General features: G+C 47.4%; 1 protein-coding gene across 2 annotated transcripts in view; it reads right to left on the bottom strand.

The window, feature by feature from the left end:
- Positions 1-21,275, bottom strand: part of SLC39A10 (solute carrier family 39 member 10) — a 72,781-nt gene that overhangs the window by 9,383 nt on the left and 42,123 nt on the right. For both annotated transcript variants that reach the window (XM_048483700.1, XM_048483699.1), the window contains exons 3-8: positions 19,867-20,074; positions 10,452-10,621; positions 8,380-8,598; positions 5,104-5,224; positions 2,907-3,281; positions 1,360-1,440 (exon numbers count right to left, since the gene is read on the bottom strand). In XM_048483700.1, the coding sequence (XP_048339657.1) occupies positions 1,360-1,440; positions 2,907-3,281; positions 5,104-5,224; positions 8,380-8,598; positions 10,452-10,621; positions 19,867-20,074 (1,174 nt within the window). The remainder of the gene's footprint in view (positions 1-1,359; positions 1,441-2,906; positions 3,282-5,103; positions 5,225-8,379; positions 8,599-10,451; positions 10,622-19,866; positions 20,075-21,275) is intronic.

Genomic DNA, 21,275 nt, shown 5'->3' on the forward strand with positions numbered 1-21,275 from the left:
CGGTTGCCTTGGCTGCCGGCTTCAAGCGAGGCTTTCTCCTCACCCCACTGCCTTTGCTGGGGGGCGGCTTTGGCTCCCGCGAGAAGCCGCAACCAAGGCAACCAGCTTCTGCGGGGCTTTCAAAAGCACCAATCGATGAAAAAAGTAGGTCAAGGGACTTAAGTCATACCCCACTTGCTTGATTGTCACAGTGGACAACTATGCAGGTAGGTTAAGCCTGTGATTCTTTGTGCCAAATAGTGTTGTGTGCAGAATTGTTGCCACTGATTCCAAGTTGATCTGTGCACCTGTCTGTCACTTATCAGCCCCTATTTTGCAGAATTGAGTTCAGCCTTTTGGCCCGGCCCTCCACTATATTTTCTGTTTCTTATGCGGCCCCATTGAAAAAATAATTGCCCACCCCAGCTACAGGGATCTATGGAAAACCGTCCTCGGTTCTGCTGCTCACTTGCTCACCCAATTCTCCTGGAGCATTCCACTCCTTTCAACAGCAAGGAGAAACACAACAAGTCATAAGCGAGTGAATGTGGAGCACTGCAGATAAGAGATAATTTAGGGCAGTGGTGGCGAACCTTTGGCACTCCAGATGTTATGGACTACAATTCCCATCAGCCCCTGCCAGCATGGCCATGCTGGAAGGGGCTGATGGGAATTGTAGTCCATAACATCTGGAGTGCCAAAGGTTCGCCACCATGGGTTTAGGGTTATCTACAGGTGCTGAAAGGCATCGCTCACAGCTGCTGCTACAGCGACTACGAGGCCTCCTTCCTCCCCATCTTTTCATGCCATTCTCAAACACCTCTTTGTCCAGCAGTCTACAGTCCGGGTGTGAAAGCCCAAGGGATAGATTTCATTTTCACTATAACTAAGCACCGTTTTGTACACACAGGAGCTTCCCTTCTTCTCAGGAGCAGCAGTGGCGTAGGAGGTTAAGAGCTCGTGTATCTAATCTGGAGGAACCGGGTTTGATTCCCAGCTCTGCCGCCTGAGCTGTGGAGGCTTATGTGGGGAATTCAGATTAGCCTGTGCACTCCCACACATGCCAGCTGGGTGACCTTGGGCTAGTCACAGCTTCTTAGAGCTCTCTCTGTTTGTTGTGAGTGGGGAAGGGCAAGGAGATTGTCAGCCCCTTTGAGTCTCCTGCAGGAGAGAAAGGGGGGATATAAATCTAAACTCTTCTTCTTCTTGATCCAGTCCAGGCCACCTCAACACAGCTAAAGCCGCCCCCCCGTATTACCAGAATTAATCGATTAAAAGAAACTCTTGGCCACCCGAACAATCGCATCTATTACGATGACTGTGCTTTATGCCTGGGCAAAGAGGAAAGCATGCATAGCTGATGTCTAATTAATCAGTTACCCAGTTCGTGGGGAAGCTCATGACAAAATACTGCTATGGACGTGCTAATCCCTCCAGTCAAGCCGGCACTGAACGCTGCTCCTGGGTGGGAAGAAAGAAAAAGAACAAAAGAATGGTTGTGGCAACTGTTAAAATGGACCATCCTCAGAGGCAACAGAGAGAGCCTTCCAGGGTCAAGATTGTGCAATGGAACAGACAGGTGAGGTGCTGATGCCTCTTTTTAGGAATCCTGTCCGACATATCAGAAACACATTTTAAGAAATGCCCTATAAAGACCAGCTTCCAGGAGAATCTGAAATCCTTTACAGCAGGGGTGCCTTTACAACATGCAGCCCAGGGACTGGGTCTGGCCCCTTGGGGTGGTTTATTAGGCCTGCGAGCCAGCTGACTTGCGCCCCCCCCCCCCCCGGATCTAATCGAGAGTGAGGAGGGGTTGCTTCAGCTGGCTTGCAGGCCTGATAAGCCACCCCACCTCCTGCAGAATTGCCAGTCCAGGCACCCCCACTCCAGTGCTGTTCTGGAGCCAGCGCGCGCACACACGCGCGCACACAACATTTCCAGAAGCTGTGTGTCTTTAGTTAAAGAACTGCAATCGTTGGTCACAAAAGACTGACGACTTGGCTAAAAGGCAGTGGAACTGCCTCAGCTTTCCTGCTGAGAAACAGCTATTCACCCCTGACCTGGTGGAAACTGAAGAAACTGAACAGCCTTCTGGGAGCGTGAGCATCAGCCCTCTGTCACCACACTGCACTTTTCCTGATAAGTTAGAAAATGCTCCAGGAATCTCAGAGTGGAAGAACAAGATTCCAGTCCAGGAGCAACTTAGAGATCCACAAATCTCGGGGTAACAGCTTCATCTTACGAGCCATCCTGGTGCCAAGGTTAAGAGCAGTGGACTCTAATCTGGAGAACTGGGTTTGATTCCCTACCCCTCCACATGTTCAGTCGATTCATATCTGGTGAACTGGATTGGTTTCCTGCTCCTAGACATAAAGCCTGCTGCTGTGACCTTGGGCCAGACCTAGTTCTCTCAGAGCTCTCTCAGCCCTACCTCCCAAGGCATCTGCTGTACGAGAGGAAGGGAAAGGAGTATGCAAGCTGCTTTGAGATGCCTTACAGGTGAGAAAGTTGGGGTATAAATCCGAACTCTTCCTCTTTTTATCTGACAAAGGGAACCTTTGACTCTCAATACCTTATACTCTGGAAATCTGAATGGTCTTTAAGGATGCAACTGGACTTGACTCTGACTCTATTGCAGATCAATATGGCTATTCACCTGAAGCTACCTTTGAAGAGGATCCTTCTTAATGGGAAGGATCCCCTCCCAGTGAACTAGGAAGAGCCTTTGCCCAACAGGCTCTCCCTTCCACCATAGTTGCCTTTTTCTATTCTACAGCTGTAAGCAACTGGTGGTCAAAAGGGTGGAAATATTTCAGTTTCTTTTGATTTGGTCACTGAAGCACTCTGTGATTTGCCAGACAACCCAGGTGCTTATCCACAGCTCATTTTACAGAAAACTGAGGGCTGCATACCTGATCTTTACTTACCAATGGCTAAACCATCGCTAAAATTGTGGATGCCGTCCCCCATGATGACCATCCAAGCGATATTTGCTATTCCTGTATCCTTCAGGTCTTTGCCAGAATGGCAGTGACCATGGGAATGATGGGAAAGTTTGTGCGACCAAAGGTGGTTGTGTTTCCGCACGATGATTTTGTCTTCTTGGTGGTTGCTGGCGTACTCCGTAGCCTCAGGGAGGTTGTTGTCGCGAACAACATGGGAGATGTCGTTGTGGGAATGGAGCATGCTGTTTTCCTCTTCCACAGACAGGAAGGTCTTTTGCAGTGAGTCGAGCTGACCGTCGAGGTCAGTTAATTCACTTTCATGAAGTCGATCGTCAGACAAAGTGGAGTCATCTGCTCCTGTGTTAGAACATAAGCACATAAGAACAAGCCAGCTGGATCAGACCAGAGTCCATCTAGTCCAGCTCTCTGCTACTCGCAGTGGCCCACCAGGTGCCTTTGGGAGCTCACGTGCAGGATGTGAAAGCAAGGGCCTTCTGCGGCTGTTGCTCCCGAGCACCTGGACTGTTAAGGCATTTGCAATCTCAGATCAAAGAGGATCAAAGAGGAAGACCAGGTGTTGAAGGAGCCAAAGAAATGGGACGTCAAGTTTGGCACACAGCAGTGAATTGATTATAATGGGAGATGAAGCCCTTTGCTCCAGCACTGACTCCACATGCAGAGGCAGGATAATCTTTTCAAGCAGGCTACAACCTCAACAGCATTCCCAAAAGTCTGATACTGAAGAGTCTCGGGGCACCACGTGCACAGTCACAAATCCACTTAATCAGAATCTGTATTCCTCTGAGCTCAACTGTACAGAAAATATGGAAACTGTCTACTCACACAGGCTTCTTCAAACTTTCTTACAATAATGTTTATACCCGTAAAGGCAGAGAAAATTCTATTCCCGAGTAGATCCTGAAAGAATGAGATGGAAACCTGCCGATAAACTAACCTGGCAATTTTGTGCTGGTCTTCGGAAAGTGACTTTCAGATCACCGCTGTGGGGCCTAAATATTTTATTCACCCTCCCTTCCCTCTTTGTGATTTAACACCAGCCAACGGAAGGCATCAGCCCTGACCTGGATGTCCCAGGCTCGTCTCCTCTGGTCACGTCTCGGAAGCTAAGCAGGGCCGGCCCTGCTTGGTACTTGGAGGGGAGAGCACCGAAGAAGCCAACTGTCACTACACAGAGGCAGGCAATGACCTCTGCTGGTCTCTGGCCTTGGAAGCCACCGGTCTGCTGCAACTTGACAGCAATGTCCACTATCAGTGTTGGGCTTCATGTTTCGGAGGAAGTGGAGCCAGTTCACAAAAGCTTGTGCTGCAGTTACCCCAGCGCACATTTCTGACTGGTCTACCTCTTTCCTAACAAAGAACTGCTACTCCTGTGAGAACCATCGGTTTTTTCACAAGAGAGTGTTTATTACAAGTGTACAATGGATACTTTTCTCTGAGGTTCACCTCAGACAAAGGCTCAGTATGGGTCACAGTAAGTTGTTTTAGATTATTATTATTGTTGTTGTTGTTGAAAATCAAATGATTTTTTTAAAATAGGGTCTTTTTTAGCAGTTTTCACTAGTTAACTGTGATTTGCTTGGAAAATATGCTGATGTTTAACCATTTCCAGACCCACTTCAAACCACCATTTAGCACCCTAGCTTGTAGCCAGTTCTTATCACTAACACGTAGTTAAGCAAAGCAAGCCATGGTTTAACATTCTGTCTGCCTGTGGCCCCCCTAATGGAAAACCAGATTCTGTCAGGCAAGTCAAAATGAAATCCATTTTCAGAAGGACTGCAGCCGATCAATCCGGTTCTTCCAAGTGACTAAAAAGGCTCCCCTGATTAACTGGGCTGCAACGTGTTTGAAAAGCAAAAGTCAATCACTGGACAAGAACCTTGCAAAAGCAAAAGGCAAGCACCAACCCATCTCCACGTTTCTCGTCTTTTCTGAAAAGAATGATCCTTTCTCCAGAACTACTTTACACTGATATGTACGTGCCTGAAGATATTTACATGATCGGGACTCTTAAGAAGATTTAAGACTGCTTTAACCGACTGGAGCTGTAATTTGGTTTTCAAAACACTGATTCACTAAGGCTGACGTGAGGCTGCGAGGCCAGATCCATGGCTGGTCTGAGACGACTGACGCGCCGAGACGGGTAATGGATAGTTACCTGCAAGAGGCTTCAGCTGTAGCCAGTCAGCATCAGGCCTGTTCAGTTTGTGATCAGACAGTTTCCTCCCGACTGGAGACTCGTCAACCTTCTGCTTCTTCTTGCACCATTTCTGTTTGGTCTGGAAGAGACAAGACACGCGGAATGTCAGAATTCACCTGTAAAGCGGATGTGAAGGCAAAGGGCTCAGTTGGAACGGTTGCCACACAGCCCAGAAAACCACAACACCCACCAGCCTATTTTGCTTGGTTATCAGGGGGATATTCCCTTACAAGAGCTGCAAGTCCAAAGCCTCTCACATAAATCAGGACCCATAAAAGCAGGCAGGAAAGGATGCTCAGTGATATTCCTGCTCCAAATTACATTTTTGAGGGAAGTAGAAGAAGAAGAAGAGGAGGAGGAGGAGGAGGAGGAGTTTGGATTTATATTCCCCCTTTCTCTCCTGCAGGAGACTAAAAGGGGCTTACAATCTCCTTGCCCTTCCCCCCCTCACAACAAACACCCTGTGAGGTAGGTGGGGCTGAGAGAACTCCGATAAGCTGTGACTAGCCCAAGGTCACCCAGCTGGCGTGTGTGAGAGTGCACAGGCTAATCTGAATTCCCCAGATAAGCCTCCACAGCTCAGGCGACAGAGCTGGGAATCAAACCCGGTTCCTCCAGATTAGATACACGAGCTCTTAACCTCCTACGCCACTGCTGGTCAAAGGTCAGGCTCTGAAAGTGACCATATCGGATCACAACATTTCAAAAAGTCAATATCCTTTGCCTACTTCTTCCCAGTACTAGATAGATCAATGTGTCACATCACCCACTACTTGATGCACTTTGGGAGATTAATGAATCTTGACCCAAAGCTGCTTTAACGCTTGGGAGACTGAGCCTTTGCTTTTGGTCTACAGGTACATTTAGTGTTTGGTTTTCTTTCCGCGTTTCTTTATACCCACAGCAAATGTTCAGATGTTCAAGTGATCAACTGGCTGGAAGCTTTCCAGCCCTGGCTGAAGATCAAAGGAGTATCTTCAAAGGTGGACCGAAATCGTAACTTCAAATCAGAGCAATTTGGCTGGCAGGAAAACACATGCTTTCTGCCTTCAAGGAATTGTAACACTGTGGTTCTCTCTTGTTTAAAATTAACAGTCCTTGTCACTGGAAAACCAGCACAGGCATTTAAAAGGCAAACTGGAAGCCTCTTTTCACATTCGGCTTCTGATTCCAGCTGTTAGGGTTTATCATAACCACATTCCTCCTGTGGTGGTAACTCCTGTTCTGCTGGTTTCACCTTCTTTAGCTTCTAAAGCTCAATCCCTTTATCCTCCAAGGGGAAGAAGTAAGTCTGTTCAGTTGATCTGGACTGACACATCCACCACAGCTGGCTGTTGCAGCTGCTTCCAAAAAAAGAGACCCATCTGAAATGTTAAAAAGAACCACCTTTCATGGGTGATGGAGATTCTCTCTTGGCCTTGATGGCGACACAAAACCAAATGGGAGGAAGATGGAATTAAGATTCAAGGTCAACCAACGCTCATTCCTCCTGGAAAATGCCATCATGTTTTAAGACCAAAACTGCTTTAATACCAAAAGGAACCACAAAGGCAAAAGCCTGATTTTATGACTCATAGGCCCTTTCCGCACGGGCCAAATATAGCGCCCTGGGGATGGCAAAAATGGCGTCCCCAGGGAGCTGTTCGCATGGGGGGTGCAGCTGCTTCGCAGCCGCGCCGCCCTCGCTCCTCCCCAGCGGCGCGAAGCCACCATTTTGCTCACTCCCCGAGCAAGGTTTGGGGAAAACGGCGGCTTCCAGCCGCTGCCGTGCGAACAGCAGCGGCTGGAAGGCACCATCCCTCCCCCCTTGCCCGATCGACCTACCTGCCCTGCGACTGTCCGGCACATCGCTGAGGCCTGGGGACACGCCCCCCTGCCCTGCGACTCCGGAGCGGTTGCGCAGGGCAGGGGGCATGTCCCCTGGCCTCGGCGACGCGCCGGACGGTTGCAGGGCAGGTAGGTCGATTGGGTGACGGCGCTCTGCGGCGCCGTCTTCCCTTTCGTTACCGGGACCGGGGGGTTGGATCGACGTCATGTACGCCGACCCAACCCCCAGCGTGGCCGTGCGGGAATGGCCTGAGCCTCACGCAAGTGGGCCTTAGCCAGTCTAGCAAGAAAGCGGCTTTGGGGCAGAAGAAAGTAAGGCGCATCAGCAGCTGATAGATTTAGGGACCAGGGGATAAGAGTGGACAATGGAAAACGAACAGATTGCCAATTGGCCATGCTGGCAGGGGCTGATGGGAATTGTAGTCCATAACGTCTGGAGTGCCAAAGGTTCGCCACCACGGCCCTAGGGTCTCCATGAGTCAGTTGTGACTTGATAGCACATAATAACAATAATAAGCAACTCTATCACACAGTCATTCACAGCTCCATCCAAGCAGTGAGGTGGGTGGCTGCAGCGCTGTGCCGTGCTGCCGTTCCCAGACAGGCTTCCCAGCAGAACGGGGAGGTCTGCAAAACAAAATAGCCTCGATGGGGCAGAACAGACTCGCGTGGTTCAAAAGGGTCGTGCAAGTCTGAATTTCCAACTGCCAGCGTAACCCAACGAATAGCTGGGAGGAAGTTGACTAATGTCAGCTCCTCCCACAGCAATTTCCCTAGACCACTCCCACTGCACTGGCAGCAAGGGCACTGGGACCTTGGTGCAGCATCCTATGCCATGTCCCAGTGCCAAGGGAGGCTGGCAGTGGCTGCACACCGGTGGTTTTGCCTCTCTGCTGGGGTAAGTGCCTTGAGGACGGCAACTACGCCGGGACGAGGGGAAGAATTAGGACTAATAAAAGGAAACACTTCTTCACGCAACGTGTGATTGGTGTTTGGGATATGCTGCCTCAGGAGGTGGTGATGGCCACTAACCTGGATAGCTTTAAAAGGGGCTTGGACAGATTTATGGAGGAGAAGTCGATTTATGGCTACCAATCTTGATCCTCCTTGATCTGAGATTGCAAATGCCTTAACAGTCCAGGTGCTCGGGAGCAACAGCCGCAGAAGGCCACTGCTTTCACATCCTGCATGTGAGCTCCCAAAGGCACCTGGTTGGCCACTGCGAGTAGCAGAGAGCTGGACTAGATGGACTCTGGTCTGATCCAGCTGGCTTGTTCTTATGTTCTTATGAGTCCTTTTGCACCCTCCTCCCTTTGGATGGGGGTGTAACAGACTGTTTTAAAAATTCACTTCTTCCAAGAAAACATTTTTTCCCTGCTTCAAGATAAAAGAGCTGCCCAAACGTACCCTTTGTTTGTTGTAGTGCTTGAACATCCGCAGACAGTGCTCGATGATAAAGAGAAGGTAAATCCCACCGAGCGCCACCAGCCCCTTCAGCACAGCATCGTACTCTTCTAGGAAGTTCTGGGCCACTCCTTCGTGCCCGTGGGAATGCCCGTGAAAATGCTGGTGCTCGTGAGCGTGACCCAGCCCCTCGGGTTGACTGTGATTGTGGGTCCCCTGTGACTAAGGTGGGGGAAGAGAAAGACATACAAGTGATGTTTACTTTCGTTACTGCCATTAATGCTGTGTGTAACTTGCTAGCATTGTTTTAATTACTGCTGACATTGTTTTAATTATTGCAGATTATTGGAGAACTTTGCACTGCCTTGACTTGGATAGCTCAGGCTAGCCCAATTTCAACAGATCTTCTGCGAATTCACTTTCTCTCAGACTGTAATTCCCTGGTCCACCGCCTGCTCTCTGACACCCATTCCAACCCCTGGTTTTCCATAATTGAAGAAAAAAATTGCCTCTATTGGACTGTCAGTGGATTCACTTTGCCCTTTGTCCTATTCAGAAGCTTATAGGAAATTAAAAGGTCAACTATTGGATAGAGAGTTCTCTACCCTAATCACCGCAGCCAAGAAAACGTGCTCCCCCCTGTATTTTTCTCTCCCATTTGAACGGAGCCACTTGGCACACTACCTGTATTGCTTAATAAACCCTGTTCAAAGGAGAGCCATAATGCTCGCCAGGTTTAATGTTATGCCTTCTGCCTTGTTACATGGCAGATTTAATAAGCAAGAAAAGGCTAAAAGATTGTGCCCATGTAACGATGGCTCAGTTGAATCTCTGGCCCACCAATTACTACACTGTCTCAGATTCAAGGAAATCAGATCCAAGTATGTGAATCTTACTCCTTTACATTTACCCGATCTCCCCGATTTAATTAGATTACACTACTTGTTGGACAACCCTGATCCTTCTCTCTGTACGATAGTGGCAGACTTTCTCCTGGAAATTACTAAACGCCAGTAGATTTCCTTCGACCTGTATTGTATATGCTTTTTAATCCGTTTTTATTATTGTTGTACTGTTGTCTATGCCAATAAAGGCTTGCTTCTTCTTCAACAGATCTTCAAAGCTAAGCAGGTCAGTCCTGGTTCGTCCTTGGATGGGAGACCACCAAGGAAGCCCAGGGTTGCTAGGGAAAGGCAGGTGAACTAGTTTGGAGATGGGCCACAAAAGAGGACTGCAAGATACATTTCAAATACACTGAGCAATCCAATTTCAGAGCGTAGGTATGCTGGTCTGCGGCTCCTAGGAAGTTTAATTCTGAAACGTTCACAGCCCAAAAATCTTATTGGTCTCTAAGGTGCTACTCGATTGATATCTAGCTAAGCAATGCAGGATCAGTAAATTGTAAAGCAGATGTAAAGGGCAACCTTTGCCTCATAGTCCAAAAACTCTTCTTCTGCTTTTCATCCCCCCACCCACCCCCTATGTACCCAGGGGCAAAGCCTGAAGCCTGAGTTTTTCTACTTCTGAAATTAAATCAATAAAATGTTTTAGAATTGTAGATTGTAAGCCCAAGATTCAGAGAACTTCACTGATAACTGAGGGCCTAGTTATTCAGATGCCTGAGAAATATTGCTGGGGGGAAAATGACAACTCTCTTTATCAAGCAAAAGTGAAATTTGGGAGACATTTCGGCTGCAGATAAGCCCCTTTTTCCAACTGGAGAATTCAGTTTCAGAGGGAAAGGCCTGTGGGTCTGCAGTAGAATAGTTAGATTTGAGCCCAGTAGCACTTCAGAGGCAAACAACTTTTTGGGGAATATGAGCTGTTGAAATCAATGCTCCCTCTGTCAGACAGGGACCGCTATGACTACTTGTTATCTGATCCCCAAGAACGGATACCTGCAAAACCTTGTTGGTCTGTAAGGTGCCAACAGATAGACCCAATAACAGGCAGGTCAGCAAAAGGGCACATCAACGGACATCTTCAACATGTTGTGAGAATGTGTGCTTGACGGTGCTTAAGAACCTTCAAAAAGGAGGGAAGACACAGAAGTGTAGAGACGGAACAGAACTTACATGTGGCAACAGATGAAGCAGCGCGTCTCCACTCATGGTTCCTACCGCAAGAGCAACCAGGAAGGTCAGCAGGAATTTGAAGCACCCTTGGTTAATGATAGGGATCAAGATCACACCTAGCAAGGACAGCAGGCTGATGACCGTGATAGAAATGAGGCCACAAATCCAGGCTGAGGAAGCAGAGGGAAAAGGAAAAAGATGAATCAGGAAGACGTTACGGCAGTTATGGCTCAAAGGACATCAACCCAACCGGCCAGAAACAAGGATGCTAGACTTTATGTATTGTAAACCTTTGAAATGAAATTTGAAACATAAAATGTTTATCCAACCAACAAGGTGCTGTTTTTCTAAAAAAATAATAATAATCCACTATATGAGAACAGCAAAGCAATTCTTTGGACAACTCTTCTTTGAATGATCCAGATGACTCCATTAGGGTTACACCATAAAGATACAACATACCATGTTTTACTTCCCCCTCCCAACCACTGAGGACTTCTGGATTCTCAGTAACAAAAATTCTGAGCACATAAATAGAGCGCCTTCAGACGTAACGATCAGCAGCATTCACTGTGTTGGAATTGTTCCCCCTAGTCAGCTGGGCACCTGTGTTTGCAAAAACCTCATGATCTTAACTGTAGCATATGCTACTTCCTTGGAAATGAAGAACTATTCCAGAGTTAACAGACCAGGTGATCGGGAGCAACAGCCGCAGAAGGCCATTGCGTTCACATCCTACATGTGAGCTCCCAAAGGCACCTGGTGGGCCACTGCGAGTAGCAGAGGCTGGACTAGATGGACTTTGGTCTGATCCAGCTGGCTTGTTCTTATGTTCTTATGAAATCCAACACAAGCTCCCATTAACAAGCTATGCTCATATACTTCCTCCACCCAGAAGGGATCACAGAATTCTGCTTAATACAAACAGATCACCTGCAACCATGTTTCCCTGAATATAAGACATCCCCTGAAAATAAGACGTAGTAGAGGTTTTGCTGAAAGGCTAAATATAAAACATCCCCCGAAAGAAAGATGTAGCAAAGTTTTTGTTTGGAAGCATGCCCGTCGAACGGAACACCAGAGCATGCAGCTGTGGAGCGGAAAAATAAGACATCCCCTGAAAAGAAGACATAGCGCATCTTTGGGAGCAAAAATTAATATAAGACACTGTTTTATTTTCGGAGAAACACGGTAGGAACGGCTTCAGATCCCAACCTATTCATAGGGCGGATGGGACCATCTATAACTGGACAAACCAATTCCAATTCTGCAGTAGAATAGTTAGATTTGGGACAGAAGCCCATTCTTCTTTAGAATTCCATGAAGTGAGGGGCGGATGGGAAGGCTGCTGTGAAACCCTATGAGGCATTTCCAGTTCTTACACAGCCAGCCTTTCGGTGAAATGTGCAGACATATACAGTTCTGGACAGCCTCAATGGTTATGTACCCTTACACTTTCAAATTTGGATTGCATGCTTCACCCTGTTGCTCCTTAAAATGTTTACAGTAGTCTTTGAGCCAGATCACAAATCCTTGCCATCTGAGATGAGTAAAGCAGACAAGAGATTTCTGGGAAGATCCATGGCTTCATAACCCCCACCCCAAAAGGCTTGGGTCATGTGCTCGGTGTTGTGCAAGAACTATTTGAACCCCACGCCCGTTCCTTCTGTTTTGTCACCAGTTCTGGTTGTGAACTACTCATTAATAGGAAGACAACTGTTTAGTCAACTGCACAGGTCCACGCAGTTCAGGCTAAAACAAACAGCCGGGAGGAAGACTTCAGGGTAAGATAACACACAATCAATAGAAGCATCAGCCAAGGCTGGAAAGCAGGACTTCTATTTGGAGAGTAAAACAAAATTAACTGCTACTTAGTGCAACAAGTTCTCGTTCCGTCTGTTGCAGAGTCAGCTGCTTATCCTTCATCAACATTTTACCTCCAATAATTAGATTTCAAATGCTTTCCAAAAGACAGGCAGTCCCATCCAACGGATCAGGCGGACGGCTGCAGCACCGGGCCCATGCCACCCCACCTCTCCCAGAGAGGCTTCCCGGTGGGCACGGGAAGCCTTGCAAAACAAAACAGTCTCCCTGCTGCCCAAGAAACCTCTCTGGGCTGAATGGACATACGGGACCCAAAAGGGTTGCGCAAGTCTGAATGTCCTTCCATCAGCATAACTGTCAGGCTGGAGCCTGGCATCAAGCAGAGAAGCACCAGGGGGGACAGGGGGCTCCAGTTGCTGGCAAAATACTCTCGTTTTCCCGATGTAACTGCGAAGAGGTTCCCAGAGCTAAACAATCGCTTCTGACCTTGAGTCCATCCTGCATTCCTGTCTCTGTAATGTGGGATAGTATTATGGGCTGGGGGGGCGGGAGGAGGAACAGGGTTTGATATACTGGGGTTGTTTGAATGTTCTGGCAGAACCAACTTTTCCCCTCTAACCCAGGGGTGGGCAATTATTTTTTCCATAGAGCCGCATAAGAAACAGAAAATATTGTGGAGGGCTGGGCCAAAAGGCTGAACTCAATTCTGCATAATAGGGGCTGATAAGTGACAGACAGGTGCACAGATCAACTTGGAATCAGTGGCAACAGTTCTGCATACAACACTATTTGGCACAAAGAATCACAGGCTTAACCTACCTGCATAGTTGTCCACTGTGACAATCAAGCAAGTGGGGAGACTTAAGTCCCTTGACCTACTTTTTTCATCGACTGGTGCTTTTGAAAGCCCTGCAGAAGCAGGAAGCCAAGGCAACCGGCTTCTGCGGGGCTTTCAAAGACGCCTTGCTCCCCAGCAAGGCAGAGGGACGAGGCGCTTTTGAAAGCCCCGCAGAAGCAGGCAGCCAAGGCAACCGGCTTCTGCGGGGCTTTCAAAGGAGATCACCCCAGAAGCCGCTGCGTGAGGGGGGAAGGGGGAGGGTTAACGTGAGCAGCGCGGTTCTAAACAGGTCCTCTTAGGCCAGGGCCAAGTCTGTCATAAGGGCCAGTCAGGGTCATCCGGCGGGCCGGATGTGGCCCCCGGGCCGTATAATGCCCAGGTCTGCTCTAACCCATGTGTCCACCAACAAAGGCTTCTCAACCTTCCAGTTACAGAGTCTGATTTGGGTCATAGTTCCTGGGTTTGACAATAACCCCGTGAATGGCTGGGGGGGAAGTCAACTAATGTTAGCTCCTTCGCTTGGCCATGCCCCTGGACCACCTCTGCTGTGCCAGCAGGGGCGCTGGGACATGGGTACAATGTCCTGCATTGTGGCCCAGAGCCCGGGGAGGCAGGCATCTGCCGCACGCTGGCCATTTCGCCTCTCCGCTGGGTTAAGTGCCGGGGAGGGGGGGGGGGGCAAACACGCTGGTGCAAGGGCATATTCCTCCCACAAGCCCCTTTCCCCTGCCTTTGAAATGGGGCTCTAAGCCGCATTTCACACAAAAAAATTGACAAATAACAAGTATGGTTAAATACGGGGAACAGAGTGATTATACACAAACTTGAGTGCTGCAAGCATGCCATGGATATTCCCTTCTCTTGGGTGGCAGACCTTCCAAAAAGTACTACAGGTGTTACACGTTTGCAGATGGCGATGATTCACACTTTGGGTGACCAAAACGCCCTTCCCACCTGGAACCATCTTTTCAGATGCTCTGAAAAGAGGCAAAGAACTTGCTTTTGATCATTAGCCCATCCACTGGTTTGTGTATCTTTTTGGATATGCATTTTCTCTCTATTGATTGTAACATCTTTTGGTCTCCAGGGGGAGGGGGAGGGGTAGAAGGTGGGAAGGATGAATTTACATCATCTATCTCAAGCGTTTTTTTTAATTCTACATTTTTAAATTATTAATTGGTTAGGATTTCTATTTTAATGTTTACTCTTCATGGAATGTTTTAAAATAGGTTGTATCCTGTCCAGAGCCCTTTGGGGATAGGGCGGGTTATAAATCCAACAAAATAAATAAATAAAATTTACTCTGCTTAGGGTTTTTTTAGTATTCTATTTTTATTTATTTCAAATATTTACATGCCCTCTTTTCCCCTGAGACTGAGAAAGCTAAAAACAAAAACCATGTTAATATATTTTATTAGCAGCAGCTCAAATAGCAGTGGCATGGCTCTGAAAAACAACCTTTTAAGCCCCCTTGGAACTCTGACATAAAATGACTGCTACTGGAGGCTCAGCCTGCCACAAAATGGCTGTAGTCGGATGGTCGAAGCAAGAATTTGGTGAGAAATGGGAACTTTATTTGTTATTTGAGGCTGAATAGATCATGTAAGAATAATAACCGTAAGAACACTAATTTGTTAATGATTAAGATACAAGAAATTGTTTATTACTGATGTTTCAGAACCAACGGATCGAAGGTAGTGAATTTTAAAACTAAGTAATGTACTGACTAATGATATCAGTTCTGTAACCTTGAGATCCAATGTGCCAGAGTCAATACTCATACAGTTCTCGGGTAGCTGTATTATTTTTATCTCTTTTCCTTTCTTTTTTCTGTTCTATATTTTTGTTTTGTCAATTAAAATGAGAAAACCAATTGAAATATTACTTAAAAAACGGCTGCAGCTGCAGATTGCCTTTGACACCATGAAGATCTTTGTGTTGTGTAAGTTGCTATTAAAGCAACAGTTTTAAAAATCTGCACAAACAGATCTCCAGTGGCCAATCAGAAGCTTCATAAGAACATAAGAACAAGCCAGCTGGATCAGACCAGAGTCCATCTAGTCCAGCTCTCTGCTACTCGCAGTGGCCCACCAGGTGCCTTTGGGAGCTCACATGCAGGATGTGAAAGCAATGGCCTTCTGCGGCTGCTGCTCCCGAGCACCTGGACTGTTAAGGCATTTGCAATCTCAGATCAAAGAGGATCAAGATTGGGAGCCATAGATTGACTTCTCCTCCATAAATCTGTCCAAGCCCCTTTTAAAGCTATCCAGGTTAGTGGCCATCACCACCTCCTGTGGCAACATATTCCAAACACCAATCACACGTTGCGTGAAGAAGTGTTTCCTTTTATTAGTCCTAATTCTTCCCCCCAGCATTTTCAATGAATGCCCCCTGGTTCTAGTATTGTGAGAAAGAGAGAAACAAATTCTCTGTCAACATTTTCTACCCCATGCTTCACTGGACAAGAGCCCCATCTTGTTTTGCTCATTATCCAAGGACAATTAGTGGGCAAGACAGGTGTTGGCAATACCATGGCCCCACGTTGGAGACCCTTGCTGGACATCTTGGAACTACCAGAAGATTTCCAGGCAAGTCGGGTTTTTTTTCTGATTTCCCCGTTTCTACTGCAGGATGATCCCTCCCCTTTTCATGTGTTCCTCGGGACTCTGCCCTCCAGTAGCAAAATCCACAACAGGAGAAGGGAAGGAAAGGGCAGAAATTCCTTCTGCCAGCTGATATTATTTGGTAGATCTAAGTCTATTATCTGAAAACTAAAAAGAAGCGTGCAGATTGTCAGGGATGGGACCGAGTTGATTGAGATGCATTCCTAGCTCAATGTAGTTGTTGCAAAAATATATTGTCGGTGATTGTATCTAGTTGATATCGCTACAAGATATATGTAACCAGCCTGCTATATGTTACCACTGCTGTAATGGAACATTCTGTCCTTGATCTTTTATTTATGGCTTCACACGCTACGTAGATAACTAGGCTTATCCCTGACAATTCTGGTCTCATGGGAAACGGGATGTTTCTGTTGTCCTGTGGGGGCAGGAGGCCAGGTTGCTTTATCTCTATCCGTTGCCGACTTGGGGCACCTTGGCTCCAGAATAACTTTTTCTCACATTCTTTGGGAAAATGGGAAGGGGGATTATTTCTGGATAAAGGGGGTAGCAAAAGCCAGGTTCGTCAGAGCTGCCTTCCAATAAACGCTGCTGATCAACAATACAGAGTCCATTTATTGATCCAAGATTCGAGAACAACACAGATAAAAATGGGGAATGGAGGGATGGGGAGGAAACGGAATGGGCAAGATATCAAACGGAATGGCCCAGTTTGCAAAACCTATACAACACTGTGGACCAACATTTCCTGGAGGGTGTGCAGGCGCATGGCCACCGTACTGGTGCTGTGCAGATGAGTTGCCTGGGTGGGGGAGCTCTCCTGGATGGCTCAGTTCGGTGCAGTACTACAGAATGCTTAGAGGTACTATTGCTGTCAACAATAGGACATTTTGGAGGGCACTGATTCATAGGGATGCCATGTGGTAGAAGCAACTTCCTAACACACACACACGATTATTGTGATTCCTATAAAATCGTCACTGTAATGACAAGCATGCTCCAAGGAGATGCTACTCAAAGTGACATCTCTATGTGCAGATCACCCTGACTTGGATGGATCAGGCTAGCTCTAAAAGATCTCAGAAGCTCAACAGGATTGGCCCTGGTTAGCACTAGGATGGAAGACTACCACAGGAAGCCCAGCAGAGGCAGGCAATGGCAAACCACCTCAGAGGCAGGCAATGGCAAGACATTACTTGTCTTGAAAATCATACTGGGTCTCTGTAAGTTGGCTGCAACAAGACAGCCCTATCCAACATGTCAACTTCTGCCCCATGAAGGGAAATGCCGAGACTGACAACGGCCACAGACTGAGTGATCCTGCATGATGCAGGGATAGCATTCGACACAGAAATAACCACATCGTGGCACCTCCCACAATCTGGAAATCCACATAAAATGTATGTATTAAAATGTATGGTATTAAAAGATATGTGTTGTTATGCGATACCGTACAAATATTTTATGCATTTCTGAGTTTCTAAACTTTTCCTGGCTTGCCTGTTGGTCTTCGCGTGCTGTCTGGAGCTTCTGCAAAAATCCCCCCAAATTATTTGTTCACTTTTGACCCCACCCTTTCAAAACAAGTCGGGCTCAAGACTGTTTCCAGCACAGCAACAGGCTGCTGACGTGAGCTGGAAGGTTCTTCTTCTTCGTTTTAAACTCTGTGCTCCGAACACCACCTCCACAAAGTGCCTAGACAAGCCTGCCATGCATTTCACTTATTTTGCAAAATCAGGTTGCTTAACGTGTTAAAGGTCTTCCAGATTACTTATTCATCAATTCCCACCCTCATTATTTAGACAGAAAACGCTCCTTTTAAAAAGAAGCGCTCATCTGTGGAAACTTTCTAATTAACTTGGTTCAAAGGCATAGAGACGATGCAAGCTGGGATGAAGGGTTCTTTAAAAAAAAAGAATTTCCACATTTTAATTGGCAGAAAATGCTTAGCAGCCCTTTCATAAGCTCCCCTGGCAATTAAACCCGGGTCAGCTCTGCCTAAAACAAGACTACCCTGTGAAACAAATGATTTGCTACCATATGCAACATATAGAGTATTTGGTTTACAGGATCTTTGAACAAAGTTAATGAGGTAGCGGTTGTGCCATTACAGTAGATTTACACACAAAAAGTTAACCTTTCTTAAAAGATGCTGCAATCATTAAAAATAATTACCACCAGGGCACACTTCCCTGACAAGCATTAACCTCTACCATAACCTACTTAATTTGGGTTTTAATTCTGACAATGCTAATAAACGCTGGCAAAATGACCAATCAATATTTGCCATTAGAAATACTATAATTCCCAAAATAAGGCCAATTCCCTCTAAGGTCCCCTCCACCCCCGTAAAGTTAGAGATGACGCAACGACGTGTCTGTTGGCACTCCGTGGAAAACTTGCACTAACAAATTCTGTGCTGAAAGATGCCAAAACACAGTGCAAAAATTGCAGAGATGGGCGGGGAAGTCCCCATAGTGGAGAACCCAGTAAGTTTCCATGGCTGAAGCAGGATTCAAATCCAGATCTTCCCAATCTTAGTCCAACCACTATGCCCTGAAAAATAATAATAAAGTGCTACTCTTCCAACTGGAGCAGATAGCAGTTGCCCTTGATGAACTAATGGCCTGATTCTGGAAATGGCAGCTTCCTGGTGTCCTCCCCTCCCCCCTCTCCAAAACAGCTTGGGGTACCATCAATGGATGTGAAAAAAGTTTTGCATTAAGCTAAGCCCAAGGACGCCCTGACCTGGATGGCTCAGGCTAGCCAGCCCAACTGTTCTAGATCTCAGAAGCTAAGTAGGGTCAGTCCCGGTTAGTACATGGATGGGAGACCATGAAGGAAGTCCTGGGTCACTATGCAGAGGCAGGCAATGGCAAACTGGGCTCAATTCAAAATGCTGGTGCTAACCTGCAAAGCCCTCTGTGGCTTCAGTTCTGGGTTCCTGAGAGAGCGGATCTGCCCATATATTCCTGGCCAAGCACTGAGAGTGGAGGGGGAGCCCCTCCTGGCTGCCCCGCCCCCTTTGGAGATGGGGGGAATGGGGGCCGCCTGGAGTGCCTTCTCTACAGTGGCCCCTGCACTGTGGAATCCCCTCCTTCCAGAGGCTCACCAGGCACCTACTCTCTTGGAGCTTTGGCACCTGGCAAAGACTGTCCTCTTCACCAAGGTGTTTGGCTGACTTTCTCCACTGAAGGGGCGAGGTGTCCATACACCCCTCCTTTTTTTGTGTGGGTGTATGTGCTTGAGATTTTAGATTGCTTTAGGACAGTGATGGCGAACCTTTTTGAGACCGAGTGCCCAAATTGCAACCCAAACCCCACTTATTTATCTCAAAGTGCCAACGTGGCAATTTAACCTGAATGCTGAGGTTTTAGTTTAGAAAAAAACGGTTGGCTCCCTCTTCCTCCGCCCCACCCACTTGAGCAGGGGCCAGTCTGCTCTAGCCTCCAGCAAATCCGGTGCGCACCGCTCTGTGCCCCTCTAGCATCTCTGCCTCCTCTCTATGCCCCCCCCTCCTCGGGCAGCAGCCACCCGGAACACAGGCACCAGGCCCGCCAGCCGAGTCCTCCCTGCCCACCGCAGTGCGCGCATGTCGTGCTCAGTGGCTCAAGCCAGCCTAGATGTGTGTGTGGGTGTGTGTGTGTGTGTGATTTTCTGCCCCCCACATGACGAACTCTGTGTGCGCGTGCCCACAGAGAGGGCTCTGAGTGCCACCTCTGGCACCCGTGCCATAGGTTCATCATCACTGCTTTAGGAGTTTTAGAATGGGGTTTTATTGTGAGATTTTGTATCGTTTTTATTGTAACCCACCCTAAAACCGTGGTAAAGAGTAGGGAATAAATGAAAATAAACAAATAATAAACCACCTGTGAACATCCCTGTGACTTGATGGCATTTTCCATCACCACCATGCCTGAGAGTAGGCGGCAGAAGATCTCTACAGGGTCCTGCCTCTCCAGCGGTACCGTTAATGGGGCCAATGGACCACAAGGCGTTGTTGTAAACCAAATGGAACAAAACTGGAACGTTAATTGGCTAACAATTTCTGCACTGAATATTTACTTACTGATACACAAACGGTCTTGGCAAGGTGCTTTGGCAAAATGTTTAGACAACCCCCTCTCACCTGATGCGCCTGTTTTATCCATGTTTCCAAGGGATGCATTTTTTCCTTTACTCAAGTCTTCAATCAGCAGATCATCATAATGTTCAATGCACAGTCTCCTGTCAATCTGATACAGCAACGCGGGACACAGGTATGTAAACAAACTGGGGGAAATTGGAGAATTGGGGCGAAGACCGTAATGCCTTAGCAGCTGAGTGATGTTTAGGCACTGTGGATGAAACAGGAAAGAGAAAATTAAACATTCCGGGGCAAGTCCCACGAAGCATTAGAAGACATATATATTGTCGAAGACTTCCACGGTCAGAATCACTAGGATGTTGTGGGTTTTCCGATTGTATGGCTGTGGCACCACCACTGAGAGGGGGCCATGGCCTGAGCAGCCACAGACTTTGGCTAGCTACCAAAGCCCACCAACGTCTGTGAATCCCGGAAGCAGAAGATGGTTGCCCTCGAAATAACTGGGCAGACAAAAAGCCTTAATCTTTTATTACATCTTTATTTTGCTCATCCTTCAGGTAGCTCAGGTTGTATGGCAGTGATGGCGAACCTTTTTAAGACCGAGTGCCCAAATTGCAACCCAAACCCCAGTTATTTATCGCAAAGTGCCAACCGGGCAATTTAACCTGAATGCTGAGGTTTTCGTTTAGAAAAAAAATGGTTGGCTCCCTTTTCCTCCGCCCCACCTGCTCGAGCAGGGGCCAGCCTGCTCTAGCCTCCAGCAAATCCTGCATGCACCGCTCTGTGCCTCTCTAGCATCTCTGCCTCTTCTGCACACACATACCCCTCGGGAGAAGCCACCTGGAGCACAGGCAGCAGGCCAGCCAGCCGAGTCCTCCCTGGTCACCACGGTGCGCGCATGTTGTGCTCAATGGCCCAGGCTAGATATGTGTGTGTGGGGAGTGATTTTCTGCCCCCCACATGACAAACTCTGTGTGTGCGTGCCCACAGAGAGGGCTCCGAGTGCCACCTCTGGCATCCATGGCACAGGTTCGCCATCACTGTTGTATGGGGTTCTTTGGTCCTCTAATTGCTCAGAAGAGAGGGAGGCGCTTATAAAGAGAAATAACTCAAAAAGCATACCATTCAAGCAATGCATTAAGCTATCTTGTGTGGGACCAGCACAATTCCTACTATTTTATATGCCACACCAGTACAGTTTGAAACAGCTTCGATAATAACACTGCAAAAAAAAAGTTACTGGCCAATGCAAATGTGTATTAATCTGCTTCCCCAGCTATATCACTTAGTTATCAGTAAGGAAAAAAAATCTAACTCTTCTTGGTCAAAAGTGTCATCTGTCACAGTCAATGGAGTATTTGCAAGCTTGAAAAAGCACATTTTCACAATCCTCCCACTTAGAAGAAGAAGAAGAGTTTGGATTTATATCCCCCCTTTCTCTCCTGCAGGAG

This window comes from Sphaerodactylus townsendi, linkage group LG02 (assembly GCF_021028975.2).
Source record: "Sphaerodactylus townsendi isolate TG3544 linkage group LG02, MPM_Stown_v2.3, whole genome shotgun sequence".
Classification (NCBI taxonomy): domain Eukaryota; kingdom Metazoa; phylum Chordata; class Lepidosauria; order Squamata; family Sphaerodactylidae; genus Sphaerodactylus; species Sphaerodactylus townsendi.